Below are 17,794 nucleotides of genomic sequence, written 5' to 3'. Positions count from 1 at the left end.
TTTGTTCTTTTTTCTGATTTTTCCTCAAACAGAATTGTATCCAAGTATTTGTCTTCAGTTTTGCTGATCATGCTTCCATCGTTTCTTACCTGCTTCTCAGCCCTCCTATGACTCTGTCCATTTCTTAAATCTTGTTTGTTTATCTTTTGAATTTCTAACTGTTGCTTTTGTGTGATTTCTAGTTGTGAATTTATTTTGGCATTTTGTTCCTGTATTATTTTCCTGAATTGTTCCATTGTTTTGGTCCATATTTTCCTGCCTTTTCATAAATTGTCTATTTTTTCCTCATTTTTGTCTGCTTTTTGCTACAACTCTTGGATTGCTCTTAATATTCCCTGTCAGGTAATTGTAGTTCCTTTTCTTCTACTGGAATGTCATGTGGCATTTTATTTTGAACGCATACTGAAACCATCCTGGCCTGTGTCTTTTAATAAGTTTTGATATTGCCTGCTGTCTTTGGGGCATTCAGTAGTTATTTTCTTTGTTTCTTGATTATAGATGTGTTTGTTTTGTTTTATTGTGTTATACTTGAGCAGACAGACTGTGTATTCTTTGTTATTTGTCTGTGCTCACAATACTTTTCACCTCTTTGTCCAGTGGGCAGGGCCCGTCACTCAGCTATGGTTCAGCTATGGTCCAGCTATGGTCCCAGCTGAAGGGAGAGGCTGGATGGGTTGTTTGTGGCATGTACCTGGGTCAACAGGGCCTGGCCAGGAATGAGTACTGGGTAGGTTTCGGTAGACTGTGCCTGAGCTGCTCAGGGGTGTGATGTTCAGTGCACAGTGTAGGTAGGCAGGAATGAAGGAGGAGGTTGTGATGTGTGGAGATTATGTGGCTATGGGAAAGAGGAGAGAGAAACAGGAGCCAAAAAGAAACAAAGAGTGCCAAGGGAGCTTGCCATTGTAGTGGAGAGAAGAGAAACTGAGAAATGCAGAAAAACAAAAAGGAACAAAAAAAAAAAAAAAAGGGAAGAATAAAAATAAATAACTAGGTCAAATTTGGGATAAGAAAGAAAAGAAAAGCCCCCAGGGATCCCACCAGTGCGGCTGTGAAGACACAGGAAGTGGCTCCCAGGCTGCACAGAATAGCCTGGCTAGAGGGGGTATAGATTTCACACAGCTCCAGGTATTCAGGAGACGGGAAAAGAAGGTAAGTACAGAGAAATGAGAGCTGTGAAATGAAGAAAGAGAGAAAGGTAAAAAGAAAGAAAGGAAGGAAGAAAAGAAAAAAGGAAGAAAGGAAAAAGAAATGCCCCCAGGATCCCACTGATGCGGCTGCATAGACTTAGGAACTGGCTCCTATGCGTGCAGTGCAGCCTGGGTAGAAGGGTCTCCCATGTTGTGAAAGGAAAAAGAAAGCAAACGAACAAAGCAAAACAGAACAAAGCAAGAAAAAAGTAAAAAAGCCCCAAGGATCCCACCAGTGTGGTGTCAAGGGCTGGGGGAGCGGTTCACTAGTCAAACGGCCCCTCACAGTCTTTAAAGAAGAAGCAAAGGTAGCTCATGAAGCCAGATGTTCAAGAGAAAGGAGAGGGAGGTGATGGGAGGCACGGAAGAAACCAAAAGAAATAGAAAAAAGCGACATCAACAGACAAGTCGCACTCAGGGAGCCAGCCAGTGTGGACAGGATGAATCCAAGCAGCCCGGGCTGAAGCAGCTGATTCCTGGCTGAGGGACTGTGGCTGACTGGAAGCAGAGGAGGCCTGGCTGTGGGGGGAAGAAGGATGGGAGCTAGGAAAGTATATATCATTGGTTACTGGGTGCTCTGTCTCCTCCGGGAACTTCGTGAAGCTGCTTTCCTGTACTCTCTGCTGATCTCCAGTGTGGGCAGGGTGAATCCAAGCAACACAGCTGCTCCACTTCCTGGCCAGCCAAACTACTGCTGCCTGCCAGGGTGCATAGAGGTAGACTAGTGGGGAGAGAACAGGGGGTGGGTAAGCATGTATTGCTGGTTTCTGGGTGCCCTATCTCCTGCTGGGAGCTCTGTGAAACTCCTTTCCCCTGCTGCCTGTCTGCCAATCTCTGACCGGAGTCCAAGATGGGGAATCTGTGCTGAGTTGCTGATAGGGGACTGCCACCTGTATCTCTCCTTGCTCCCTGTTCTCGGTCAGTTTCTTATTCCATTCAGTGCTTGGTTGATTTCTTAATCTCTTCATTTGGCACTCTGGTTTCCAGGATTAACGTTTGTCTCTGTTTTACTTAGTTTTTCACGTTCTTGCTGTGGAGGGACAGCATGGTGCTTCTGTCTATGGTGTCATGTTGGCCGGAAGTACTGGATATTTGTTTTCTTTATGTTGAGGTGCAATCATACTGAAGGCTGTAGTCTTTGTTCTTCTCAGTAAGTGCTTCAGGTCTTCTTCACTTTCAGGAGCAAGATTGTGTCATCTGCATATTGCAGGTTGTTAGTGAGTCTTCCTCCAATCCTGATGCCACTTTCTTCTTCATATAGTCAAGTTTCTCGGATTATTTGTTCAGCATACAGATCGAATATTATGAAAGGACACAATCCTGAGACATACCTTTCCTGACTTTAAACCATGTAGTATTCCCTTGTTCTGTTTAAGTGACTGCCTCTTGGTCTATGTACAGGTCCTTCATGAACACAATTAAGTGTTCGGGAATTCTCATTCTTTGCCATGTTATACATAATTTGTTATGATCTACATAATCGAAGGCCCTTGGATAGTCAATAACACACAGGTAAACCTGTTTCTGGTATTCTCTGCTTTCAGCCAAGATCCATCTGACATCAGCAATGATATCCTTTTTTCCATGTCCTCTTCTGAATTGGGCTTGAATTTCTGGCAGCGTCCTGTCAGTGTACTGCTTCAAACCCTTTTAGTAGGTGCTAAATTTTTTTTTTTTTTAATCCTAACACGCATCATCCTAATAACTTATATCAGTGGATCAAAACTAAATATCCTCAATACTTACTTAAGCCTCCTGAGTTTCGGAGTATTTCTGGAAATGGACAGCAGGAAGTACAGTGGTTCTCAACAAGTTTTATATATGATTGCAGAGCCATTTGAGATTCCTGTGTGAAGTCAAAGAATAGATGACTTTTGGAAAATCTTCCATTTTGGCCTTGCCAGTTCAAATGATTGGTAATGGAAAACAAAATGTCAGGATAGTGTAATTAAACTCATAAAAAACTTGTAGTATACCTTATTCCATTGGCTTGTTCCCACAAATGGACGTTCTATTGGCCAGAAGAGCAGGACCAATTTGTATATATCACACATAAAGATACAGCTTTGTGTGGCACATGTGTCAAAAGTGGGATTTCCCTGATGCTATGATGTCATCAACATGGAGCTGCATCACAATTGGGGTCCATATTTACAAATAAATGTAAATAACAAAAAGAAATTACAGATGAATTACACTTGCTCTTTTATATTTCTTTCAAATTTTTTTCTAAACTTAACACTACCAAAGGCTTCTCTTTAATAGGTAAAATACTATCACAGTTTGACATATCTTTAAAATTGTAATTTTAAATGATTGAATGAATGGACTATCCTTAATTATGTCTTTCTCTTAGATAATTATTTACCTTCAATTTTTCGCTAACTTAATGCCTTTTTAAAAATGAGATATTTTGATCTAAAAAAATTACAAAGAAAGATACAGGAAATAGCCATGTGCCTACGACCTCTCTTTAACAGTTGTTCTAATATTCTTTCTAACCATGATTTCTTTTAAGAGCTATTTTGTCTTTAAATGTCCCTTCATTTTATGGAAAGTCTGATAGTTCTGTGGTCAGAATCTTACTGCATACCCTATCTTAACTTGAACTAGAGGAAAGCGTTTCTGTGTATTGGACAATTAGGAGTATGGATTTTGTCATAGCGAGATGAATGTATGGTCTCTTAGGAGTGGGCCCAGCTGCAGAATTAAGTTTGATTAGATTAATCAGCTGTTTCCCGACATAGGTTTTATGATGGTCGACAGCCTGTGATAGCCATCACAGATCCAGGCATGATCAAGACAATACTGGTGAAAGAATGTTATTCCACCTTCACAAATCGGAGGGTAGGTATCCATTTTTTTTCATTAAAAATTTTATTCATCTATTCACATTCTAAATTTGAAATAATTATAGATTGACAGGAAGTTTGGGAGTGGAGGGAACCAAGAAAAAACCAGACAGACGCAGGAAGGTCTTATGTACCATTCACCCAGTTTCCCCCAATGTTAACATCTTGACTGACTACAGTATGGTGTCAAACCATTACATCGACATTGGTTCAATGCACAGAGCTTATTTGGAATTCATCAGTTTTATGTGCACTCATTTGCATGTGCATTTGTGTGTGTGTGCCTGCAGCTCTACTCAATTTTATCACATGTATGTCTTTGTATAATCACCAGCACAATGAAAATATAGAACTTCTCCCTCACCATGATACTCCTTCTTGCTAGTTTTTTGTAATCATAATCTGTAGCTCGTCTTTTCCTCTTAACAGGGCCTTTAGCTGAGCAAATTTTTTTTTTATTTTTATAAGGCCAATATATTAATTTTTGCTTTCATAGATTATACTTTCGATGTCAAGTCTGAAAATGGTTTTCCTAGCATGGGGCCCAGAAGATTTTCCACTTCTCATTTGATTTCTTCTTCTCCTCATCCTCCTTCCAGTTCTGCTTCCTCTTCCTTTTCTTCTTTTTTCATCTTCTTCTTAGTTTTACCCTCCTTCTTCTTCTTTCTCCTTTGTCTCCATCTCTCTCTCTCTTTTCTTTTTTTTTCAAGTTTTATTGTTGTACACTTACGTTTAAGCCTGATTTATTTCAACTTTTTTTGTGCGTGTGAAGTGTGAGGTTTAGGTTGAGGCTCATTCTTTTGCCAGTGGATGTCCAGTTGCTTTAGAGTTGTTTGCTGGAAAGGCTATCTTTTCTCCATGGAATTGATTTTACACCATTGTCAAAAATCTGTTGGGCATAGTTATGTGGGTCTATTTCTCATTCTCTATTCTGGTCCATTGACCTTTGTGTTTATTCTACACACATGTAAAACACATAAACTGTGTTTATACTACACAGTTGATTCCTGTAATAGAGTAAATTTAACATCTTGTAGAGTTATTCTTCCTACTTTTTAATCCTTTTTCAGATCTTTTTAGCTATTCTAAATTCTTTGCTTTTCCTACAAATTTGTAATAAGCTTGTCTATTTCTAAAAATACCTTGCTTGGATTTTGATAAGATCTTATTAAAGCTAGAGATCAATTTTGGGGAAAGAAATATCTTTACTTTGTTGAGTCTTCCAATCCATGAACACAGTATATCTCTCCATTAGTTTGCTTAGATTTTCTTTGATTTCTTTCATCATCATTTTGTAATTTTCAGTATATGTATCCTAAACATGTTTTGTTCCATTTATAACTAATGAATTGTTGTTGACTTGACTCTAACTCATGGCAGCCCTGTGTGTATCACAGTAAAACTGTGATCCATAAGTTTTTCAGTGGGTGACTTTTCAGATGCAGATCATCAGGCCATTCTTCGGAAGTGTCTCTGGATGTACTTGAACCTCCGACGTTTTGGTTAACAACCAAGCATTTTAGATTTATAGCTAAGTATTTTATTTTGTTTGGACTAATTGTTAATGGTAATGCTTTCTGAATTCCAATTTCCACATGTTTGTTATTAGTATATAAAAATGTGATTTATTTTCATGTGCTTATTTTGTATCCAACAACTTTGCTGAGCTCTTTCATTAGTTTTGGGAGATATTTTTTAGCTTTTCTGTTTATGCATATTCTTGAGATTGTTTATGTCAATAATATATCATCTGAAAACAGAGACAATTCTATTTCTTCCTTTCCAAACAGTCATTTATTTCTTTTTTCGTCTTAATGCACTAGCTAGGACTTCTAGTATGCTTTTGAATAAGAGTGATGAGAGTGGACATTTTGTCCTTTTTCCCGATCTTTGTGGGTAAGCTCTCAGTCTTTCACCATGAAATATGATATTAGCTGTACTTTTTTTTTTTTGGTAGTTGCTCTTTATCAAGTTGAGGAAATTTTCCTGGCCTCCTAGCTGCTCAGAGCTTTTATCATGAATGAATATTATAGGTATCCATTTAAAAACACAATACAATTTTAGAATATGGAAGAATGTTTTCAAATAGGTTTTCTTGATAGGTCAGCCTGAAGCTTAGAAATAAAATTATCTCCTTCATTTTTCTATCATTCATATAGGAACAAGTAAGGGATAATTTAATTTTTAATATTAAATAAATATTTGCTATTCTGGAAGTGCTAAGTGAAGGAAACTAGTCACAAAAGGCACATATTATATGATTTCACTTAGCAAATATTCCTAATTTTTGAAGTATTAACTGCTATTTGAAAGAAATTACCATTAAAAAGGCTCTCATTCAAGTTGCTCAAGCTATAAAGATATGTAAAAACAAAACTGGCCTGAGCCGAGGTCATCTGGCTATGTGAGCATTTCCTTTCCGCTTTTCACAGGCTTATAGGACGTACTAGGTCTTTTTCCATCCTATTCCCCTGGAAGAAGAATTTTCCTACGTTGTGAACACTTGTATTTAAAAGAGCATTGGCAAATAAGGTTGGAAACCACACCAGGTGGCTAGGTGTCCATTCTCACAGGGAGCATTTGGAATAAATATTGATTGAACACCTAGCCTAGAGTCTGCTATCTAGTAGGCAGTCTTCAAGCATTCATTGAGTAAATAATGCCTGTAGAGCTAATTATCTACAATTGTGAAGACCTCTGGAACTTACGTAGAGCAATTGTCTTTCGCTTTGAATTCCAGATGATAGGTCCAATGGGATTTATGAAATCTGCTATTTCCTTGTCCGAGGATGAAGTGTGGAAGAGAGTACGAACATTGCTATCTCCAACTTTCACCAGTGGAAAACTCAAGGAGGTTAGAAAATAAGAGAACTGATAATTAGAACCTCAAGTAACCAATCTGGGGACAGGTAGAAAGTGAAGTCTCTTTACAAGGGGTAGTCAGCTGAGTTTGAACTTCCTTAATATGGCCTTTTATCTTTACGTACCAGAAGAGACACTATAAGATTCAAAATAAAAATGTCACTTACTGCTTCCTGCTTGGGAAAGCCATCAGTCTAGGTCTTGAGTCTCCATATTTATCAATGGGTGGTGGTGTTTTTTTGGTGGTGTGTTTTGTGTTTAGATGTTGCCCATCATCAGCCAATATGGTGATGTGTTGGTGAAGCATCTGAGAGAGGAAGAACAGAAAGGCAAGCCTGTTGCGTTGAAAAGGTAAGTAGGAATGCAGTGGCCGGGATTCTGAACTCTATCATAAGGCCCTCCAGCTGAGTTGAAATTCCCAGAGTTGAGTTGCTCTAGTGATCAAAGAAACACAGATATGTGGTATTAAATAGACCACCCAATAGGCCACCCAAGAAAGGTGGCTCCCACTAAATTAGGGCAGCCAGGAGAGAAAGGGTCTCCTGCACCGTGTACATGAGCCTAGATTAACTTATCGGCTTAATTGTCAACTTATACTTTGTAAAATGTGGAAAAAAAAAACTTTTAAGAAAGAAGAAACATGATTGACAGTACTGAAGTGTTGAGTGTAAGTGGTTTGGATTTGTCAGAGAGGAAAGGCATTTAGTTCTTATTGGATGGCATTGATTGAGACAGGAAAGTTCAAATGTAGAACTTGGAACAACTTCATGGTATTGCTGAGGATACCAGCAAAATGCTATATATTATTCTCTTGTGGGCAGAGACATTATGGGGAGGTAAGACTTAGATCCATTATCACCTTTCTGGACTCTTCTAGGAAGAATTCATTATAGCTCAGAAGTGGTTCTAACATACCTTCGTGTTCCCATTGCTCCTAGCAGTGGGACAGCAGCATCATTGTCACCTGATAAGTGCCTCATGAGTGAGTGTGATGGGCACATAGATCCTCAGATGATCCAGCAGATGATTTTGAAAGTGTGTGGCTCTTTCCCTGTCTTTCTCTGGCCGTATGAATTTACATGCTCTTCTTGCTAAAGATGTAGTGGAGGGATAGTGAAGAAATGCTGATTTAAAATTTCCTTGTCTTTCTTTCTCTACTTAGCATCTTTGGAGCTTACAGCATGGATGTGATAACTAGCACGTCATTTGGAGTGAACATCGATTCCCTCCACAACCCACAAGATCCCTTTGTGCAAAACGCCAGGAAGCTCATAAAGTTTGATTTCTTGGACCCATTTGTTTTCTTAATAAGTGTGTGGAGTACTATTTTTTTTATAACAGCTTAAGAGATATATAATTCACATACTGTGCAATGTATGCATTTGAAGTATATAATTCAGTGGTTTTTAGTATTATCAAATATGTGAAACCGCCTCCATAGTTATATTTGGAAGGTTTTCATCAACTCTAGAAGAAATCCCATACCCTATAGCTATCACCCTACTATTTGCCAATCCCTTCCCACCCTGCACCCCTAGGGAACCACTAATCTACTATCTGTCTCTAGATTTTTCTGCTCTGGTCATTTTGTATAAATGCAATACTGCAATATGTGGTCTTTGTGACTGGTTCCTTTCACTTAGCATAATGTTTACAAGGCTCATCCATGTTGTAGCATGTATGGATGCTTCATTCTCTTTTATGGCCAAATAATTTTCCCTTTTGTGGACATGATGTTATCAGTTGTTCAGTTGATGGGCATTTGGTGAGTTTTTCTGCCTTTGACTATTATGAACATTGCTGCTATAAATATTTGTGTACAAGTATTTATGTAGATATATATTTTGAATTCTTTTGGGTATATACCCATGAGTGGCATTGCTGGGTCATATAGTAATTCCAGAGCCCTGGTAGCACTGCGATTAACAGCTCAGCTGCTAACAAGAAGGTTGGCAGTTTGAATCCACCAGCTGCTCCTTGGAAACCCTATGGGGCAGTTCTACTCTTGCCTATAGGGTTGCTATGAGTTGGAATTGACTCGAAGACAACGGGTTTGTTTTTTTTGGTATTGTAATTCTATGTTTAGCTTATTGAGGAACTGCCAAACTGTTTTCCACAGAGGTTGTCCCATTTTACAGTACCATCAGCAGAGTATACATGTTTCAATTTCCTCACATCCTCTCTAGCACTTGTTGTTTATTATTTTTTAATATTTTTGGTTCGAACTACTCTTGTGGGTATGAAGTGGTATCTCATGTTTTGATTTGCATTTCTTTAATGATGAATGATGCTGAACATTTTTTATGTGTTTATTGGCCATTCCTATCTTTGGAGAAAAGCCTATTCATGTCTTTTGACCACTTTCTAACGGGGCTGTCTTTTTGTGGTTGAGTTGTAAGAAGGTTTTTTTTTTTTAATATATTCTAGGTAGAAGTCCTTAACAGAGATATGATTTGAAAAATTTTTATGCCGTTTGTAGGTTATCATTTCATTTTCTTGGTAGTGTCCTTGAAGCACAGATGTAGTTTTTGATTTTGATGAAGTCCAATTTATCTATGTTTTCTTTTGTGGCTTGTGGGTTTGTTGTCATATCTGATTCCATTGCCAAATCAGAGGTAATAAAAATTCATCTGTATTTTCTTCTAAGATCTTAAGCTCTCACATTTAGGTCTTTGATCGATTTTGGTTTTATTTTTGTATATGATGTGAGAAAAGTGTCCAATTTCAATCTTTTGCATGTGGTTATCCAATTGTCCCAGCATCATTTGGTAAAGAGACACTTGTTTCCCTATTGAATGGTCTTGGAAACCTTGTCAACCAGCATAGTCACATGAGTTTATTTCTGGGCTCTCTACTATGTTCTGTTGATCTCTGTGTTTATCCTTATGCCTACACCACACTGGGAGCCCTGGTGGCAGAGTGGTTAAGAGGTACGGCTAGCTACGGCTGCTAACCAAAAGGTTGGCAGTTTGAATCCACCAGCCATGCCTTAGAAACCCTATGGGACAGTTCTACTCTGTCTTACAGGGTCGCTATGAGTTGAAATTGAGTTGATGGCAGCGGCAGCATGTACACCACATTGCCTTGAGTATTTCAGCTAAGTGTGGTAAGTTTTTGAAATAAGAAAGTGTGAATTCTCCATCTTTTATTTTTTTCAGGATTAGTTCAAGTATCCTGGGTCCCTTTGAATTTCATATGATTTTTGTTTGTTTTTTAGTGTTTGTCCAGAATATTTTATTCTTTAGAGAGATCTCCATTCTATGCTTATTAATTTAAAATCCACTTCTAATGTCATACTTCACCCTCATTCTTTATTATTACTAAAAAATCTTAATATAGATCTTTTTTTTTTTTTTTTTAATTGGGCTTTAGGTGAAAGCTTACAGAGCAAATTAGGTTCTCTTTCAACAATTCATACACAAATTGCTTTTTGACATTGATTGCAATCTCCACAATGTGTCCACACTCTCCCCTTCTCCAGTCCAATTCCCCATTTCCGTTTGTCTTGTTTTCCTCTTTCTTCCTGCTTTTGGGCAGGTGTTGCCCATTTGGTCTCATTGACATGATTGAGCTAAGAAGCATGTTCCTCACATGTGTTATTGTTTTATAGACCTGTGTGGTCTTTGGCTAAAGGGTGAACTTTGAGAGTGATTTCAGTTCTGAGTTTAAAGGGTGACTGGTAGCCATAGTTTCGGGGTTCCTCCAGCCTCTGTCAGAGCAGTAAGCCTGGTCTTTTTTTGTGAATATGAATTTTGTTCTACCTTTTTCTCCTGACCTGTCCAGGACCCTCTATTGTGATCCCTGTCAGAGTGGTCGGTGGCGGTTGCTGGGCACCATCTAGTTTCTGGCTCAGGCTGGCAGAGCCTGTGGTACTTGTGGTCCATTAGTTCTTTGGATTTCATTTCCTTTGTATCTTTGGTTTTCCTCGTTCTCCTTCTCTCCAGACAGGATGGGACCAGTAGATGTATCTTAGATGGCTGCTCAAAAGCTTTGAAGACCCCAGACACTACTTACTAAAGTCAAATGTAGATCATTTTCTTTTTATTTTTCCTTAACTTGCATTTATTTATTTTTCATTTCCTTACATTTTCTTTGAGCTAATTAACTTCCCATTTTTGGAGTTACATGAATAAGCTTATTTAAATTTGATGATCTTGTTGATAAATAATGTAAAATTTTTACTTTTTTTTTATTGTACTTAGACTTTGGTGAAAATTTACAGAGCAAATTAGTTTCACATTAAACAATTAATACACATATTGTTTATAACGTTTGTTGCTAACCCAATGACATATCAATACTCTCCCCTTCTAAGCCTTAGATCCCCGTTTTCAGCTTCCTGTCCCCTCCTGCCTTCTTGTCCTTGCCCCTGAACTGGTGCGCCCATTTAGTCTTATTTTGTTTTATGGGTCTGTCTAATTTTCTGCTGAAGGGTGAACATCAGGAGTGACTTCATTACTGAGTTTAAAGGGTGTCCGGGGGCCATGCTCTCAGGATTTCTCCAGTCTCTGTCAGACTAGCAAGTCTGGTCTTTTTTTGTGAGTTAGAATTTTGTTCTACATTTTTCTCTAGCTCTGACCAGGACCCTCTATTATGATCCCTGTCAGAGCAGTTGGTGGTGGTAGCCGGGCAGCAGCTAGCTGTGCTGGACTCAGTCTGGTGAAGGCTGTGGTAGTTGTGGCCCGTTAGTCCTTTGGACTAATCTTTCCCTTGTGTCTTTGGTTTTCTTCAGTCTCCCTTCTTCCAGACAGGATGGGACCAGTGGAGTATTTTAGATGGCCGCTCAAAAGCTTTTAAGACCCTAGATGGCACTCACCAAAGTAGGATGTAGAACTTTTTCTTTATAGGCTATGTCATGCCAATTGAGCTAGATGTCCTCTGAGACCATGGTCCCCAGTCTTCAGCCCAGTAATTTGGTCCATCAGGGAGCTTGGATGTGTCTGTGAAGCTTCCATGACCTTGCATTGGTCAAGTTGTGCTGACTTCCCCAGAAGTTACCACTTATCTACCATCTAGTTAGTGTTTTTCCTTCGTTTTTGTGTGTAAACCTTTCCTTGAGTTTTTATAATAGTGGTTTTATACAATATTTGTCCTTTTGTGATTGACTTATTTCACTCAGCATAATGCCCTCCAGATTCATCCACGTTGTGAGGTGTTTTACGGACTCATCAGCATTCTTTATTGTTGCATAGTATTCCATTGTGTATGGACTATAATTTGTTTATCCATACGTTGATGGGCACTTAGGTTGTTTCCATCTTTTTGCTATTGTGAATAATGCTGCAGTGAATATGGGTGTGCATATGTCTGTTTGTGTGATGACTCTTACTTCTCTAGGATAGATTTCTAGGAGTGGGGTTGCTGCAACATAAGGTATTTCTATTTCTAGCTTTTTAAGGAATCGCCATATCTTTTTCCATAGTGATGTGCCATTTTATATTCCCACCAGCAGTGCATAAGAGATCCAGTCTCCGTACAACCCCTCCAGCATCTATTATCTTCCATTTTTTTGATTTGTGCCAATAATTTCGGGGTGAGATGGTATCTCATTGTGGTTTTGATTTGCATTTCTCTAATGGCTAATGATCACATGCATGTTCTCATGTGTATGTTAGCCACCTGATTGTCTGCTTTGGCGAGGTGTCTGGTCATATCCTTTGCCCATTTTTAATTGGATTGTTTGTCATGTTACAGTGTTGCAGTATCTTACAGATTTTCAAGATTAGACCTTTGTCGAATATGTCGTAGCTCAAAAATTTTCCCTAGTTTTTAGATTCTCTTTTTATTCTTTTGGTGAAGTCTTTTGATGGACATAAGAGTTTAATTTTTAGTAGCTCCCAGTTGTCTAGTTTATCTTCTGGTGTTTGGGCATTGTTAGTTATGGTTTGAATCCTATTTATGCCATATATTAGGGTCCTTAGCATTGTCTCTATTTTTTCTTTCATGATCTTTATAGTTTTAGTTTTTATGTTTAGGTCTTTTATCCTTTTTGAATTAGTTATTGTGTATGGTGTTAGGTATGAGTCCTGTTTTATTTTTTTACAGATGGATATCCAGTTTTGCCAGCATCATTTCTTAATGAGACTCTCTTTTGCCCTTTTTTTTAAAATGGATTTTGGGCCCTTTTCAAAGATGAGCTGTTCGTGGGTGGATGGATTCATGCCTGGGTTCTCAATTCTGTTTCTTTGATTTATGTTTTTGTTGTAGTTCCAGTGCCAAGCTGTTTTGACTACCATGACTGTATAGTAGGTTCTGAGATCAGGTAGTGTTTGGCCTTCTATTTTGTTTTTCCTCAATAGTACTGTTCTTAGCTGGGGCCTCTTTCCTTTGCATATAAGTTTAATGATTAGTTTTTCCATCTTGATAAAGAAAGCTTTTGATATTTGGATCCAGATTGTATTGTATCTGTAGATCTCTTTGGGTAGGATTGACATTTTTAGAATGTTGTTTTTTTGAGTCTTCCTGTCCGTGAGCATGGTGTGTTTTTCTGTTTACGCACATCTCTTTTGGTTTCTTGCAGTAGCGTTTTGTTTGTATAGGTCTTTTATGTCTCTGGTTAGATTTATTCCGAAGTATTTTATTTTGTTAGGTGCTGTTATAAATGGTATTGTTTTCCTCATTTCCTTTTTGAAGTTCTCTTTGTTGGTGTATAGGAATGCAACTGAGTTTTGTATGTTGATCTTGTATCCTGCCACACTGCTGAATCTATTAGTTCCAGTAGTTTTCTTGTGGAATCTTTAGGGTTCTCTATGTATAGTATCATATTGTCTGCAAACAGGGAAAGTTTTACTTCTTCCTTATCAATTTGGATGTACTTCTTTTTCTTGCGTTATTGCTCTAGTTAGGACTTTCAGCACTATGTTAAATAGGAGTGGTGATAAAGGGCATCCTAGTCCTGTTAGAGTTCTCAGGTGGAATGCTTTCAGACTTTCTCCGTTGAGAATGGTATTGGCTGTTTAGATGCCTTTTATTATGTTGAGGAATTTCCCTTTATTTCTATTTTATTTATGGATTTAAAAAAAAAATCAGGAATGGATGTTGGACTTTATCAAATACCTTTTCTGCATCAATTGAGATGATCATGTGATTCTTTTCTTTTGTTTTTTAATGTGATAGATTATGTTGATTGATTTTCTATTGTTGAACCATCCTTGCAAAAAAACCCAAAACCAAACTCGTTGCCGTCACGTTGATTCTGACTCATAGTGACCGTATAGGACAGAGTAGAAGTGCCCCATAGGGTTTCCAAGGAGTGCCTGGCGGATTCAAACTGCCAACCTTTTGGTTAGCAGCCTAACTCTTAAACACTGTGTCACCAGTGTTCCAGAAACGAAACCCAGTGCCATTAAGTTGATTCAAACTCATAGTTACTCTACAGGACAGAGTAGAATTGCCCCATAGAGTTTCCAAAGAGCATCTGGTGGATTTGAACTTTTTACCTTTTGGTTAGCACGTAACCACTATGCCACCACCATTTACCTGGTATGAATTCTATTTGGTCATCTTGTTTTTTTTTTTTTGATATGATGCTGAATTCTATTGGTTAGAACTTTGCTGCTAATTTTTGCATCTATATTCATGAGAGAGACTGGTCTGTAATTTTCTTTTTTTGTGGTACCTCTGCCTGGCTTTGGTATCTGGTTATGCTGGCGTCATAGAATAAATTTAGGAGTCCTCCTTCCTCTTCTGTACTCTGAAAGAGTTTGTGTAGTACTGGTTTGAACTCCTCTCTGAATGTTTGGTAGAGTTCTCCAGTGAAGCCATTCCGGTCAGGGCTTTTTGTGTGTGTGTGTGTTGTTGTTGTTGTTGAGAATTTTTTAAAATTACCTGTCAATCTCTTCTTTTGTTATGGGGCTTTTTGTGGTTTCTGCCTCAGTTTGTGTTAATTTAGGTATGTAGTGTGTTTCTAGAAATTTGTCCATTTCCTCTTGTTTTCAAATTTTTTATAGTTTTTCATAGTACTCTGTTACGGTGCTTCCTCTAATGTTTTTCTTTTGTCATTTTGGCCAGTCGTGTGCAATTTTGTTGATCTTTTTAAAGAGCCAACTTTTGATTTTGTTGATTCTTTCTATTTTTTCTGTTCTCTATTTCATTCGATTTCTGCTCAGATCTTTATTATTTCCTTTCTGCTCTGATCTTTATTATTTCCTTTCTTCTGATGACTGTGGGCTTCTTTTGCTGTTCTTTCTTTATGTTCAAGTTGTAGGGCTTACATTTTGATTTTGGCCCTTTCTTCTTTTTTGATGGGTGTGTTTATTGCTACAAATTGACCTCTGAGGGTTACCTTTGCTGTGTCCCAAAGGTTTTGGTAAATGTGATTTCATTTGATTCTAGGAATTTTTAAAATTCTTTCTTTGATTTCTTCTATTCCCCAGTGGTTTGTAAGCAAGTCACTATTCAGTTTCCAAGTTTTTTCTTTTTTTCCCTTGCTCTTCCTGTTATTAATTTCTACTTTTATGGCATTGTGATCAGAGAAGATGGTTTGTATTACTACAAAGGTTTTGGATTTTACTGAGTGTTGCTTTGTGGCCTAAAATGTGGTCTATTCTGGAGAATGTTCCATGTGCTTTGGAAAAGAATGTATACTTTGCTGCTGTTGAGTGGATTGTTCTATATATGTCTCTGAGGTCAAGGTGATTGACTGCATCCTTTAGATTTTTTTTTTTTTTGGTCTTTTTGAGTTTTTTCCTAGACGTTCTGTACTTTACTAAGAGTGCTGTGTTGAAGTCTCTTACTATTATCATAAAAAATAGGACTCTTTATTTCTCTTTTCAATGCTGTTACTTTATTTTATGTATTTTGGGGCCCTATGATTTGGTGTGTAGGTATTTATCAAGGTTATGTCTTCTTGGCGGATTGTCTCTTTAATCATTATACAATGTCCTCCCTTGTCTTTTATGGTAGATTTTGCCTTAAATTCTATTGTATATGAGATTAGTATTCCCACTCCTGCTCTTTTTTGGTTGCTGAGTGCTTGGTATTTTTTTTTTCCATATTTTGATTTTTAATATATTTATGTCTTTGTGTCTAAGGTGTGTCTCTTGTAGATGACATATTGATGGGTCATGTTTTTTGAATCCATTCTGCCGCTGTCTGTGTCTTTACTGGTGCATTTAAACCTTTTACATTCAGTGTGATTATTGATAGCTGAGTTTATTTCTGTCATTTTTTTTTTTTTTTTGTGGTACTGACTTTTTCTTAGTTCGTCTCAATATGGATTTTAAATCGGCTTGTCAATTCCTACCAAGAAACCAGCTAGGATTCTGATATGGAATGTTTTGAACCTGTAAATCAACTTGGGGAGTGTTGCCATCTTAACAGTATTAAGTCTTTTGATCCATGAACGTGGGATGTAGTCCTGTTTTTTTTTTTAGGTTTTAATTTCTTTAACAATGTTCTATAGTTTCTTAAGTGTGTAAGTTTTCCTCTTCTTTTAAAAATTGTGTTCCTGTGTATTTTATTGTTTTTGATGGTACTGAAAATGGAAAACTTTTTAAATTTCTTTTTCATATTGTTCATTGTGTTGTATCAAAATACAATTGGTTTGTGGAAGATTAGGTTTTAGATTTGAGATCTTTCTTGTTTTTAATATAGACATTTACACTATAATCTTCCATCTTAGCACAGCTTTAGCTGCATATCAATAATTTTGGTCTGTAGAGTTTTCATTTTCAATTAATTGCAAAGTAATTTCTAATTTTCCTCTTTGTTTCTTCCATGTCTAGTTATTTGGGAAAGTGTTCTTAATTTCCTCATATTTGTGAGTTGCCTTTTGTTGAATTTTAAATTCATTCCATAATTTGTATTAAATTTTTTACTATTATTTCTGGAAAAGCATTATTAATTAAAGAAGCAGACTATGGTCTGGTTTACCCAAAGAAACTCTAGTACAATTCATAAAAGACAAAGAGGTCAGGATAGTTAATCATGTACCTTTGGTCAGTGCAAGGACGAGGAAGGTACCACTATTCTCAGCAACTGGCCCAGAAGCCCACTTAAGGGCCGTGGAAGAAATGGCTCCTGGTTGAGAATCCTGGTCTCTTTCATTCATCTGATTGATAGAGCAAGTTACAATTGTTCCAGAAAAATGTGCGTTTTCACTACTATTTCTTTTTTCTCTTCTTGTCCCTATAGCACTCTTTCCATTCCTTACTCCAATTTGTGAAGCATTAAGCATCTCTCTGTTTCCAAGAGACGCTACTGATTTTTTCACAAAATCTGTACAAAGAATGAAAGAAAGCCGCCTTAAAGATAATGAAAAGGTAAGATCTGGTGGTGGTTACATGAAAGTGTTCATGTTCACTTTTTATTTTTATTGTGCTTTAAGTGAAAATTTACAAATAAAGTCAGTCTCTCATCAAAAATTTATATACAACTTGCTATTTACTCCTAGTTGCTCTCCCTGTAATGGGACAGCACAGCCCCTGTCTCCTCCATATTCCCGTGTCCATTCAGCCAGCTTCCGTCCTCCTCTACCTTCTCATCTCCCCTCCAGACAGGAGATGCCCACATAGTCTCATGCGTCTCCTTGAGCCAAGAAGCTCAGCCATCACCAGTATCATTTTCTATCTTATACTCCAGTCCAATCTCAACCTGAAGAGTTGGGTTTGGGAATGGTTCTAGTCCTGGGCTAACAGAAGGTCTGGGGACCATGACCTCTGGGGTTCTTCTAGTCTCAGACCATTAAGTCTGGTCTTTTTATGAGAATTTGAGGTTTGCTGCTCCATTGGGGATTCTCTGTTGTGTTCCCTGTCAGGGCAGTCATCAGTTGTAGCCGGGCACTGTCTAGTTCTTCTTGTCTCAGGCTGATTTACTCTCTGATTTATGTGGACCTTTCTGTCTCTTGGGCTCCTAACTACCTTGTGTCTTTGGTGTTCTTCATTCTCCTTTGCT

At 37.8% G+C, this 17,794-nt stretch overlaps 1 protein-coding gene across 2 annotated transcripts in view; it reads left to right on the top strand.

Moving 5' to 3' along the window:
- LOC126086885 (cytochrome P450 3A8-like) overlaps positions 1-17,794 on the top strand; it is a 63,221-nt gene that overhangs the window by 10,172 nt on the left and 35,255 nt on the right. For both annotated transcript variants that reach the window (XM_049903688.1, XM_049903687.1), the window contains exons 4-8: positions 3,935-4,034; positions 6,780-6,893; positions 7,164-7,252; positions 8,064-8,212; positions 17,036-17,163. In XM_049903688.1, coding sequence (XP_049759645.1) covers positions 3,935-4,034; positions 6,780-6,893; positions 7,164-7,252; positions 8,064-8,212; positions 17,036-17,163 — 580 coding nt within the window. The remainder of the gene's footprint in view (positions 1-3,934; positions 4,035-6,779; positions 6,894-7,163; positions 7,253-8,063; positions 8,213-17,035; positions 17,164-17,794) is intronic.

The sequence above is a fragment of the Elephas maximus genome, chromosome 12, assembly GCF_024166365.1.
Source record: "Elephas maximus indicus isolate mEleMax1 chromosome 12, mEleMax1 primary haplotype, whole genome shotgun sequence".
Taxonomy (NCBI): domain Eukaryota; kingdom Metazoa; phylum Chordata; class Mammalia; order Proboscidea; family Elephantidae; genus Elephas; species Elephas maximus.
Note: the sequence above shows the minus strand (reverse complement) of the source record. Positions and strands in the feature narration are given on the sequence as shown.